The sequence below is a fragment of the Perna viridis genome, chromosome 11 (assembly GCF_037379345.1).
Source record: "Perna viridis isolate PV_CMFRI_1.1 ecotype Kerala chromosome 11, ASM3737934v1, whole genome shotgun sequence".
Taxonomy (NCBI): domain Eukaryota; kingdom Metazoa; phylum Mollusca; class Bivalvia; order Mytilida; family Mytilidae; genus Perna; species Perna viridis.
This window is the reverse complement of record NC_142455.1, coordinates 6,886,336-6,899,939: the sequence shown is the minus strand read 5'-3', so window position 1 is coordinate 6,899,939 and position 13,604 is coordinate 6,886,336. Positions and strand designations below refer to the sequence as shown.

The following is a 13,604-nucleotide window of genomic DNA, read 5'->3' as shown; positions in this document are numbered from 1 at the left end:
AGTCCGAATTTCCTCTGATCCTGCAATCCTCCTCTTTTTCATTTGGATATTGATATGTCGGGCTGGGGTAAGAAGGTTGAAGGGCGATACTCCGCGGTACCGCTAAATCTCCAACTTTTTGTATGGCACATCGTTCTGACCCCAGCCCGACATATCAATATCCAAATAAAAAAAAGGAGGGTTGCAGGGTCAGAGGAAATTCGGACTAGTCTTTGTCCTTGGTTTATATTCTTATGATTTTCGCTATAATCTTGGTTCCCTTGATTACTCTTAAACCAACTACGATTATTTTTCATAATTGAACAAAACTTTTAAGATGTGTAAAAATTTGTTTATGTTATGGATACGAAACTAGTATTAAAATTATTACTCGGTATTACAGGCAACTTTCTGTTAGACTGAAATCGGTCTCTCCGTGCTTCAAGGGTCAACGATCAAATCTCTATTACCATTATGAGGAAGTAATGATACACTAATCCGTGTCATTATAACATTTTGCAGTTCCAGATCCCCTCCCTTGGAATCCTTTCTGATTAATGTGTTATTTACGTGTTTTTTTTGCAATCTATTTCAAGCTAATTTTATCAGGTTATGTACATGTATTCTTTAAATAGTCATGCAGTCTATTTCAGTAATCAGTAAGAAATTAAATAAAACTTTAACAAAAACCACAAAATACTAGTAGCTACAATGGTAAATTGGCCTACCTTAATTCAGAAGGAGGGGGTCTAGAGCCCACCAATTCCACAGACGCCTCAAAACAGCGGGAATCCATTTCACGTTTTCAATGGAAGCACCAATTAAATTAAAAACAAAATTTAAGAAATGCATTCAATTTGGATGGCTCCTCTCTAAAATAGACACGGGGTCAATGGGCATCTTTGAAAACTGACAGTACCCTGGAGGAATATGACCAGTAGATTCTACACCTATACACACTGTGTTCATACTACTGTTTGTCAACACCGGGAGGCACGCAGAACAGCTAGGCACTCTGCACCGTTGACTCAGTTTGGTCCATCCGCTGTAAATTTTCCGAAATTTGGATTTTTGCATCTTCGATGCAGTAACTATTGTATGGCTATACCAAGAAGTTATCTAATTCATTTACCAATAATGTACGGGGGCATTCCTGTTTGAAGATGCTTTTTAATGAAAGGGCTGTTGGGGCCAAAGTTCAAACCAGATCAATCATGAAACATTTGCGTTTGGGTGGCCCTGCTTTAAAGGGATTCCATCGGAATGAGTAATCGTAGGTTTGAGGTAAACATCTTTACCATTCGGTTTCAATTTACAAACATATTTTTGTTTTGTATTTTAAGCACAAACCTTAACCGACAACATAAATTCTTTTAGAACTCCCAAGATCGCTAAAAGCCCGATTACCAACAAACGACAGAACAGCGCGTGCTAAAAGGACGGAGCTCTGACGGTTAAACCTGTTAGCACGAGGAGAAAATCCAACAATTTGCATTTATACCCAAGAGCTTTTTGAGTACACAGGTGGTCTTCTGAATCTATTGGGTTGTAAGAAACATCAAAAGTCGCCTAGCTCAGGTTTTCATCTGCTCAGCGAATGGTGGTCAGGTAGTTTGTTCATCACTTTCTATACTTTATCAGCAAGACCTTTTTTAAAACCATATTCTTTCATACACGTATAACACGTCGTTAATTGGTCATCTCGTCAATTCAGGAATGTATTTCTTATAGGGTGTTAATTTTGCATGCGTTGACAGTTCTCTTTGTCAGAATTAGAAGGAAGTGTATTCTTCAGTTTCTGAAGGATTTTCATGACAGGATCGATGAGCAACTTCAGATAATCTTTGTTTTATGTCTGTTGAGCCGCAGTTGTCATTGATGTCGTCCACGTGATTTGAACCGGTGCTTAGTGCGAGGGGAAACAACTTTGTGCCATCGGCGGGGAGTAGTTAAAGGAGTTGTTGCCCCTACAATGGATGCATGTTGCGGAAAGAGTAATAGGTCTCCATGCAGAGTCACTAATGCAGTATCATTTTTTTTCAGTTTTAATGGGTGGATTGAAGCAGAATACAGTTCCTATGATATATGAAGCAGGGGTTATTGACGATTCGATCTAACAGTTTATTATCCATTTCGATTATATTAAAACACCACCTTCACTTGAATTGGAAGAATATTTCTGTTATCATAAACACAAAGCCTTGGCAACTTCGCATATATTGGACCCGAATCCAGCAATTATATGATTGATAACGGTGGATCCTTTTACTCATTGTGCTGATAAATGACGTCAACACACATCTATGGGAGCAGGTTGATGGTGTAAGGATTTGATGTCGAAGTTGCTGATGGGATTGTCAATGTTGTTGTATTTTAGCTTGTGTCAGCGTCTTTCTTGTACATTTTCGAAATCCTTCCGCAACAGGCAATATAAATACTGGATGTGTTCGTTTATGTCTTTTAAAGATGTCAGTGGTCGCCCCTTCGTAAAAGTACTTGTCAAATAAGTATTAGGTAAGAAAGTGTGGTGACTGGCATAGACGAGGATTATATATAACAGGTAGGTCAATACGCCGAATTTTATCATAATCTTTCGCACGTAAATGTCCCCCAGAAGTTTGATGAAATGGACTCAGAGATCATGGTTAGGCTTAGTTACGGGTTTTTTCTTTCAGTATGTTACAGCTGAGATTTGACCTTTGGTTCGGTCTTAACGGTACTTTTTTTACGGGGGACATCGTGTGGTAGGTCAAGCTTAATAGTTCTTCTCGAAGTTCGTGGTGCTTGCTGCCTGGAGGATAGTGGACTCGGGTCGAATTTTAACACCAAGTGAATTAATTTTATCTTAAGCTAGGGTTTGATTAAAAAAGTAGTTATCTTCGATTTTAAATCCTTTGCAATAAAAATATGTTGATACTGGTGATGCTGCTTCTCCTTTCCTTCCCAGGACTTCGGGCTTTTCCGGAAGTCATTCTTACTATATATTTCTTAGATGTCATCCATGAGCATATTGTAAACGGTGAATTAGGGCCAAATACTTTCCGAATTCATGGTTAGTCCAATACCTGCTTGAAACGGGACAGAACACGTTCTTAATCAACAACAGGTGAGTGTATTTGAGTATCATGTGGAGGGTGAATCCAGTCAAGATTAGCTCATACCAATCAGGGAATGTTTTCTCAATTAAAGCACTCCGTTTTGATCTTCATAACAATAATAAATCTGAAATAAGCTTTGTTGTTCCGCAGCTGTATCTGTATTTTCCGTTGAATGAATTAAGCTTCGAGGAGTAATGTGATATAATCTATGATAACAAAGAGTCGACCTCAGCTTAGAGTGGTCCAGACATACTTGTTGTCGTAATTGTTGCAGATATTTCTAGGAGGGTGCACTTGTTCGCTTGTTTTTTCTTAATAATAAACAAATAGAAACCGCTAAAGTCTTCGTTTTGTGGCTAATGAAGGCCTTGGGGATAGGAACCTGCTGCAGGTATATACAGAACTAGGGTTGTGAGTCTTTATTGTTATAGCTTGTAAAGGCATTCTTGATTGAATAGAGCATCTATGATTATTGCGAAAGCAGCGTGAACATTTTCTTCGCTTCAAATCTTTAAGATTTGTTATCGATGAAATTGATTTTAATCGAAAAGGAGTTAATACAGCGGAGTTCTTTTCTACAATTTAAGCAATTCCGATTATTTATATCATAATGCCGTTAAAAAAGGGTGTCTTATCTGTTTTGAAAACTTATTGTCTTCTGAAAAGGTGAAAACTGTATAAACATTTGAAAAGTACACAAACATATTTGTTCTTAACATCATTTTAATTGTCGCAGTGCTCCCACGGTGATACCCTGGGTATAAAATTACTTCCTTTTTGAATTTACAAGGACGTCCCAATTGAAATATTCGAACAACGATTACGGACAATAGATTTAAATTCTTGTTAGGAGCTGGCACTTTTCCAATCCTTATCAAATGCATAGTTTAATCCAACCGACATGTTGAAATCAGGAAAATAGTCGTTAAGAAACGTTGTTGGTAACTTACATGTATGGAATAAAATCTTTGAATTCAGAAAAAAATAAGCGTCGGTAAGTTTATTAAATAAACACTTTTCACCAGTTTGGAAGCGTTTCTACAAGTACTGCGCATGAGAAATCTGTCGAAACCGAATCTGTTTCTTTAAAATTTGTTCGGCTTGAACAGGTTTTGGTTTATTAATAAGTACAATTACACGACAAGAGACTCCAAGGAGCCTGAATAGCTGACCTGGTTAAAATTTTGCCTCCAAGGGCAGTAACTCGAACAAGAATTGTCCAAACATTTTGACACATGAAGACTTTGGTAGGAATTTTCATAAGGATAATTTCATCAATAGAAAGTATCTTTCTATCTATTAAAGTTTTCAAGATAATGGCTGAAAACTGCTAATAACTTAATTTTTCGCCTTTTAAGGGCAATAAATCTTACAAAGGAGCTGTCCACCAATTTTTTCTCATTAAGACTTTGGTAGGATTTTCCTAAGGATCATTTCATCATTTGAAAGTTTTTATTCTATCTATCAAAGTTTTCAAGATATAAAACCCAATTTTTCGCTTTCCAAGGGCAATATCTCTAACAAGGAGTCGTCCGACAACTTTGATCCTCGCAGACTTTTATAGGCTTTTTCATAAAGATCATTTCAGCAATTGAAAGTATATTTATATCTACTAAAGTTTTCAAGATATTGGCTGAAAACTGCTAAAAGCCTCATTTTTCGCCTTTCAAGGACAATAACTCTAACCAGTAGTCGTCTGACAACTTGATATCTCTCAAGACTTTATTAAGCTAAGGATCGTTTCGGCGATTGAAAAAAAAAAATGGCGTAACTTAACGATTTTGGAGATATAAGACAATTCTGACTGACCACTTTGTTCTATTTATAATAAGATTGGCCATGTTTTTCCACCGATCAAAAATCCCTATATCAGTTCTACACAGTATACTAAGTTTAGTTGATTTTGGCCTGGTGGTTTCAGAGGTGAAGATTTTGGAAAGAAATAACATTAAATACAGCGATAAAACATGGAAAAAAAGGACAATAACTCCTACATGACTTAACAATTAAAACGAAAATTTGACTGCAGATAGAATTCATCATGCTGTCAGAATTTTGCTTAACCTAACGGTTTTGGAGATATATGCGAAAAACTACTATCCGAGACCATATGCTTTATCTAATTGGTCAAGTAGTGTCAGAGAAGAAGAGTTTTGAAAAATTGTTACAGACGACGGACGACCATGACGGACGACCACGACAGACTCCAAGTGATGGTAATAGTTCACTTAGCCTTCGGCCAGGTGTGCTGGAAATTAAATAAAATGATTTAACTCGGCGGGTGCTTCTAGAAAAAAACAAAAAAAACAAAAAACAAAACAAAACAAAACAAAAAATGATAGTACATACTTATACTTTACATCTTTTCACAATTAAATTGCATAGGCGATAAATCACAAGTATAGAAGTATTGTTATTTCGTACCAATTCTTTACTGCCTCTCAGTAAAAAAGTTTGGAGTAGCCCAATTGACTCATACCGGTTATCACTAAAGCATTTAATACATTTGTAATTACGTTTACAAAACTTAACCAAATGCATTTTATCTAGTATATGACAAAGGACACCATTTGACAATTTTTGTTCGAGACATTTAAACATATTTTACTCGTTTATGAAATGCAATTGTTCAAACTATAATTGTTTATTTGCTTAAAAACTAGCCTACTTTTCCACAGAGGATTGAAAACATTTAATCTTATTTTAGAAGAAAGGATAGGGGAACTGCTTTTTTTGTCATTTTTTATTTGTTGATATTTTAAGTATGATTACAGGATATTTCTCGTGATCAATTGGAAATATTACAAAGAAAATGGAAAATGAAATGCATTTATTCGGAAACTCGCAGCCATTCCGTCCAATTATCCCCTTAGTGGGCGAGGTACAACGTGATCCATTGGATAAACACGAAACAAGAGCAATAGAGAGAGGTATTGAAAAGGCTGCTAGAAATACTGGTGAGTGAGTGAGCATAAAGCATTAGTCTATATCTGCATATATTTTTATATTGAATCAGATTCCAAGTCTCCTTTGATAAGACATACGTTAGACCGAATCTCGGTAATTTGAGCCGACATCAAATCGTAAAATTTTAATTGATGATGAAAAAACTCGAGAGAAAAAAAAGAACTAAATTCAGTCTAATAAACGAAGTTTTTGTATAGTTAATAAACGGAGATATTTGTGCACAAAAATCATGTACGCGGCCGGCGATATTGTTAGTATCAGTGTTATATGACCTAACCAAATACAGGTGCTGTATGGTATATGACTTATCATATACATATGTCAACATTTTATCCGATCTACAAAACTGTTTCTGTTAAGTCAATGAAATTCAAGTAAGATTGTTCCTAAACATAGAGATGGACTTGAGTTCTTGTTTATAAGAACAGAAAAAACGGTTCTAGTCTCCACGGATAATGGATTGTCGAAAATTGCAGATAATATTCACGAAAAGCTGATACTCGTGAGAACTTTTAGTACCACTTTCAGTATCGAGGTTAGCTATTCTTTATTAAGTGGTAGTCTTTGTAAGAATCAGGCAGTGGGTGAAACATGGTTTAAAAACAAATATAATTTTAAAAGTTTAATGTGACTATTTGCACCGCCAGAGTCAAGGAAAAAACCAGATTATCCATAACATGTTGGTAAATTGAATTATGATATCATTGAAATACACCAGATAATTCTGTCAAAATCTTCATTGCATTGAAAATATTCCGAGCAAGTAATGGTCTTTTAAAATAGAGAAAGCACCCTTGATTGATATTTTATTGTCCGATCGGTGGGTTTTTGACATACATGTTTCTGATTTTTCCCATTTTGTCTGGTTCTTACAAACACTTATCTTAAGTAACTTTATCTTTGGTAAAACAAAGAGTCCAGAAGTACAGTGAAATATGTCTCAACCGAACTCAGAATAAACTAGTCTGTTAAAACCATATTAATTTCAATACATTTTGAACATAGTTATCAAGGAAACCAAGGTTCTAACGGTAATCAGGGACAAAGACCACACATAGAAAACAGAAATACACAACAAAACACATGAAGTAACTAAAATCATACAAAGTAACAAAAGCTAATGAGCAACTCGGACTTCACCAAAAAACTGGAGCATGGACCAGGTGCATCGGTTGGGTAAGCGTCCTCTGCTTTTCTAGAAGCACCTGCCGAGTTCTTCATAAAAAGTCATGTCCGGGGTAGACGAAATAGGAAAGGAAACTTGATACGTTGAACAAATCAGTTTTCATGGTGCAGATGGATACACCGTAACGACCCACGAGCTCATGATGACGACCATAAAACTTCTGTAGTGATGATTTCAAGCCTGTAGCAACATAATCCTGTTCCAGAAATATAAGGAGAATGAATATGGTGAATATGTCATAGAGACAACAACCCCAGCGGAATGACAAATGTCAAGGCCACCTGTGGGTCTTCAATGAACGAGGAGAAAACTTCAACACTACTGGTCAGGTTGCAGGTGGCCCCAAAACATTATTATACATCGTGCGGATACTGTGACATAGTTGGTACCATATACTCCAGAAACACAATGAGAAAACGAAACAAGACATACAGAGGCAAGCAATTCTTGACTACGGGCACACACACACACACACACACACACACACACACACACACACACACACACACAAAGCGGCTGATTTAAAATATATTTTGGCGTGATCACAATCTTCCCCTATTAAAAACTTACCATTGTGGAAAAATATATTACTCAATAGTAACAATACTTCAAAAGGTATGAGTCCTTTGATAAAACAAATAAAGAAACTGATTAAACGTTACACAAATTCACAAATAAAGGAGTGCTAGTAGTTTCCTGACATGCCAGCTCCAGATAAGCTTAAACTTCCATAAAGTTATGTCCTCATCGTATGTAATATCAATCCCACTTCTTCCGAAGCGGGGTTTAGAACCACGGTACACATAAGTCCTACAATAAGGACACAGTCCACGTCATGCCGAAAACTGCTTTTGAATATAGTGTATTTGTTTCTATGTAAAGTCTCTATGACCGAATCAATGTTATATAAATAGCTTATCCAGCGGTTAATCAACCTATTTTGTGAGTATTGAGCTTTGTAAGCTCTCTGGATATTATTTTTCCATACAATTTAAGGAGTTAGATCTACGGTTAGGGAAATAACTCTTGAAATCGGTGATATGTTTGCATCATATTATACGAACCAAAGCCTGTCAAGCTTTCAAGTTACTTTGATACTTACATGAGATTGAATGCTGAATACAAACGTTCCAATGATTTGTAAGAGTTGTGTCCTTTACCCTAAGTCTACCTCTTTAAACCGACCTACAACTGAACCCTTTCCTGATTCAAAAGCCCCGAAGATATTCGGTTTAATCAGTTTCGATATTTCAACATAGACAATTTTACAAATTGAAATGACTCAATTAAAACACACACACGGCCAAAAAAAATTGTTACAGCTGAATCAGGCCGTTGTAGAATTTATACCTTAAACTGTTGATGCTTTCTTTCTTCAGGGAGGATGGTATGATACTTTAGAGGACTATTTAAACGGAAATAGAGGTGAATATTAAGGAAAAAAATAACATTCTCAACATCCCTTTACTAGTTATATATATTTGTAGCTTTTGTTAATTTAAGTATGAAGTGCTAGACTAGGTCAAAAGTTCACAACCAATTGTTTATTTGACAGTTCTCATGGCTTATCTCATAGCAGTGCATAACCATTCTACAAACCATCCATTTGTAGGTAGAGGTGTTGTGTGTATAGTTGTTGGAGGAGATAAGGAATTTCTGCTACGAATAACACGCATAGCTAGAAATATTGATAATATTAAGCTCGTAGTGGTAGAAGGACATGGTAATGCTACAGATTTTCTTTCTTTTATCTGCAAGTCTGAATGTGAATCAAGGTATGATCAGTGATAGTTCAGTGACATTCTGTGTAAGAATCAGGCAATGGGTGGCTAATAATTTTCTCAATTTTGTCTTTTTTGCCCCAAAGGTTTTCAGCTGAAAGGCTATGTAAAATTGTCCTGGAGCATCTGTGTTACTAGTACCAGTGCGCATAAAATTCATACACTGCCAAGGGTTATGTGATCCATGGTTAAGAAAAACCCAAAGAACAAACTATGCTTTTTCAATCTACATATGCTATCCTTTCACATAACGATAATCGTTTCTGCATTTAGATCTGCACTTTTCAGAAAATCATACATTTATCTCCCACTTAAATCATCCAAATGAAACCAAATCAAGAACGATAATTCTGGTAAAGTGCCAATTTCATGAACAATCTAAATAATTTTTATCTCAAAAACGCGACAAACAAATGAAAAATAAAGACTGGTTATGTGGTCAGTAACTGTTTCTGATTTAAGAAACAAAACTGAATTTGGTGGGTTTTTGATATGCATGAATCACCTTCTGTCTTATTTTTCGACTGTTTATATGGTGAAAATTCTTTCCTGCGTTATGAGGTATAGATACTTTGAAAAAGCAATAAAATCAATTTATACTTCATTTCCAAACCTTATATTCATTTTGCCTGATTCCTAGACAGATAGTTACTTTGATGAATCAGACCCTATTCTGTTCTTACTTCAGTTCTTGCGTATTGAATTATATCGACATATACGGTAAAATAAAATCATATTGGTAAGTTTAACATTTCGGTGATTCTATTCATTGTAGTTATGCTGGATGTAAGATTCTCGTTATGACGAGAAACATATCATCTCTAAAAGTTTCGTTTTACGAAATAATTTACAGTGCTTATTACATCAGTGCTTTTTAAATTGCGCATTTGTAAAGTATAAACTTCTTAGAACGTCAATGCCCTAGTATCGTATCGTCAAGATTAATAATATCGAATTCTATGTCCAACATAATCAAACTAAACTTATGTTGCATCGCAAGCTTACATCGTGCGCGGAATATTTCTTACGATGTAATGTATGACCATAGCGCTTGTAGACAATAATTTTGCTTGGCTGACTTTATCTCTGATTTGATCTAAAAGAAGGAACATCGTAAAGCCAGGTTATTTAATCTCAGTTTTCGCTACATTGATCTCTCCTTGATTTTACACATCGCATTTATTCCCAAAGAACTTGAAATAAAGGACACTGCATACACTTAATTCAACTTAATATTCACGTACACTTAGAGATCAATAGGTGAGGAAAACCCACGACAAAACTTTATGACATACGCGATGACTTCTGAGTCCGTATTGTCAAATTTCCTTTTATCAGTGGCAACATTCTTTCAGATTGAAGTCATTACTACAGAAATCGTGAACTCTTGGTTGGTTACGGTGTAGCCATTTGCACCATGAGAACCGAATTATTTACCGTGTCATAGTTTTCTTTACACTTTTGTCTATCCCGGACTTGAATGTTATGATTAACTTAACTTGGTGGTTTTGTTTTTTAAATCAGAAGACGCTGACCCTACCGATGCATCTGGTCTAAGCTCTGAGTTTGTGGTGGAGTCCGACTTGCTCGTTTACTTTCGTTTCTTTGTACGCCTTGTTTTGGTTATTTCTTGTTTGGTGCTGTCTGGACTTTATCATTAGATGATATTCTTTTGATTTCTGATCGAAATTTGGTTCCCTTGATTACAACCTTTAAAAAGTCGTTGAAAGGAATATTGTACATGTGTTATCAACGTTCTTTATTTTGAGTCAAGGTTAAGTTAAAACGAAAATGCATTCATTTAACAGTATCACATCAGCGGCCAGTAGATTCTTTGGTGTTCAACCTGACGATTCATGTATACAGGATTTGAAATTTTGGCAATTGCCAAAAAATAAGGTACTTAGATTTTATTGAATACAATATTGACCTGTGATGACTTAATGTAATAACTAAAAAACACAACTAACACAAAAAAGTTATTTACAATCAAACTGCCTTACCTAAATATTGTTTAAGATCACAAATGAACTGTTGATTAAATATCTACGTACATTCGAAATTATAGGTAAAATACTTTTGACTGAAATGACTTGTGAGTATTTTGATCAGCACTTATTCGGAACATGTATCAACATTTTTAGTTTAAAATACAAATTGTGTGTACTACAATGGCACAAATCGTTCAATAGTAGTTTTGCATATTTATGGAACGCGAGCCAGTTTAGCAAATTTTCAAAGGGACGTAACCCACCAATACTTGACAACTTGGTTGACGGTCTCTTTGGGGAAATGGAAAACGGTAAACAATTTTCTTGGAAACGTTAACTATTTTCACTTCGGTAAGTACTTGAATGGTTTGAAATAAGTTATTCAGAAGTGTCCAAATAATTACCGCGGCTAATTACCGAAGATGATGTCTACTGCCATCCGTTGTTCAAATTTGACAGTAAACCAGTCTGTTGGATGACAAATTTGTAGAAAATTATTCCCTTTTGATTAAACTCTTAAAAAACGAAACCAAAGTCGAAAATATGAAACAGGACTATTAATTCAACGAAAGACAAGCCACACAAGGACGAAAATTCACTAAAACAACGCAAACATATTGTTATAATTGTTAAGATTACAACTATCAGCCATTTCTTCTCTTATGAAAACCTAAGTGTAAGTATTTATAAAAATCAGGCAAAATGGGAAAAAGGCAGAAACAAACATTTCAGAATCCAACCGACCTGACAATAAATTATCATTCAAGGATGCTTTCTCTATTTTAAAAGACAATTCTTTGATGTCTGCATCTATGCATTTGCTCACAAATGTTTCTGCAGAATGTTAGAAATCAGGTTTCTTACAGAGTTATCGACCTTGAAATGTTAATTCTAATCGCATTTCAATGAAATTGTGACTCTATGCACAGGCATGATATGACAAATCTTGTCTGTTTTCCTTGCTTCTGATAGTGCTAATAGTCAAATTACACAGTAAAAATTGCGTGTTTTGTCATACTATGTTTCATTTACTGCCCGATTCTTACAGAGACTGATACTTAATGTTTTATAATCATTATCAAAAGAACACACACACACACACACACACACACACACACACATCGGTTTTCTTTTCATTCCAGTTAAATGTATGGTGTTCAAACGAAGATACAGGACTGGATGTTTTAATCGAAAATGCACTTTTTGCACTATTTAAAGGTTTGCATAACATGTTAGAAGGTAATTATATAAAAACAAAAAAAAAATGTGCGCAATCAAATATGTATTTTCTTGTGTACATGGTATTGCTAAGTTTGTTGTGAATTTCAATTTTCTTTTATTTCTGGCTAATACGGAATTGATTCAAGTCATGCAGAATTAGATTTTCTTGACATAAAAAAACTGTTTTAACAACAACAACAACATCAATTATAATGATATTAAGATTAATTTTCTTAATTATTCTTTAGAATCCTAGATCGGTTTGTAAAAAGTTGGAACATGAAACTTCTATTTCAGACTTTGAACAAAATACAAAATCGCAATTAAACATCACTACAGCATGGAACAGATATGACCTTGCCGAGCAGATTTCGCTTTGTTCCGATGTTAGTAGAAATGACAAATTAAGATTTTTCCCAAGTCAAGATCTAGGACACATACATACATACAAAATGATTGTTAATATTAATATTTTCATTACTTAAATGAATAATAAATGGAAACCTTCTAAAACGCTTGTATACAATGCATACTTCGCAACTACGTTTTCTATATGAAAACATAATGTTTGGAGATTCATTCTTTTATATGATTTGGAATTTCCCCCAAAAAAATCCGCGGACAAGGCAAACACAAATTTCGCGTCAAAATATATGTAAATTTATCCTTTGATATCGTGTCGATGGCATCTAATTTTTGGATTGATTAAAATATTGCATAAATGAAAAATATTGTTTATTATTCTGTGTATTTCTGTGGGCGGAGCATATGCACTAACAGAACAAAAACTCATTTATTACACTTGGTATGTATTTCGTTCAAAACCAAGATTGGAAGGACTTTTGCAATATGTCAAAGGAACTGTTAAACAAATATTTTGGAATGAAATATATGTTTTCCTTCCATGTGTATCTTTGAAAAACTTCAAAAATGAAAATAAAAAATATATATGCATGACAAATCAAATTTGCACACATTTTCCATGGAAGGGTAATCAAAGGAACCAATGTTATAGCGGTATTAAAAAATTAAATCCATTGACAAAGACCAGACATGAAAAAAAAATAGATATACACAACAAAGAACATGAACTAAAATCATACATACACGGTAACTTTGACTCTACTAAAACCTGGCAGCATGGACATGGTGCACCGGTAGGGTAAAATGTAGAAATGCATCACGAAGTGTACTAAGTATGATCATTTTCCACTTTGTTTCAGTTTAAAATGTTTTAAATGTATATTCTTGTGTGTATATTTGCGCCATAGATCTTGACTTCGGAAGAACCCTAAGGATTTTTATGTGAATTTGATATATAAAATATTAAATCGTGTTCATTTCGTCATTAGTAACTTAGTAATTGTAAACGCATTTTTAG

General features: G+C 34.8%; 1 protein-coding gene across 9 annotated transcripts in view; it reads left to right on the top strand.

The window, feature by feature from the left end:
- Window positions 1–3,915: 3,915 nt before the first annotated feature.
- LOC148602769 (transient receptor potential cation channel subfamily M member-like 2) overlaps window positions 3,916–13,604 on the top strand; it is a 48,628-nt gene continuing 38,939 nt past the window's right edge. For 7 of the 9 annotated variants that reach the window (XR_015916893.1, XR_015916895.1, XR_015916894.1 and 4 more), the window contains exons 1-8: window positions 3,916–4,071; window positions 5,852–6,034; window positions 6,473–6,579; window positions 8,610–8,655; window positions 8,843–9,005; window positions 10,820–10,910; window positions 12,145–12,241; window positions 12,521–12,609. Coding sequence is in view for 5 of the 9 variants with exons in the window: in XM_088553766.1 (XP_088409892.1) it covers window positions 5,890–6,034; window positions 6,473–6,579; window positions 8,610–8,655; window positions 8,843–9,005; window positions 10,820–10,910; window positions 12,145–12,241; window positions 12,521–12,609 (738 nt within the window). In the remaining 4 variants the exon portion in view is untranslated. The remainder of the gene's footprint in view (window positions 4,072–5,851; window positions 6,035–6,472; window positions 6,580–8,609; window positions 8,656–8,842; window positions 9,006–10,819; window positions 10,911–12,144; window positions 12,242–12,520; window positions 12,610–13,604) is intronic. The other 2 variants (XM_088553763.1, XM_088553762.1) reach the window with 2 other exon arrangements.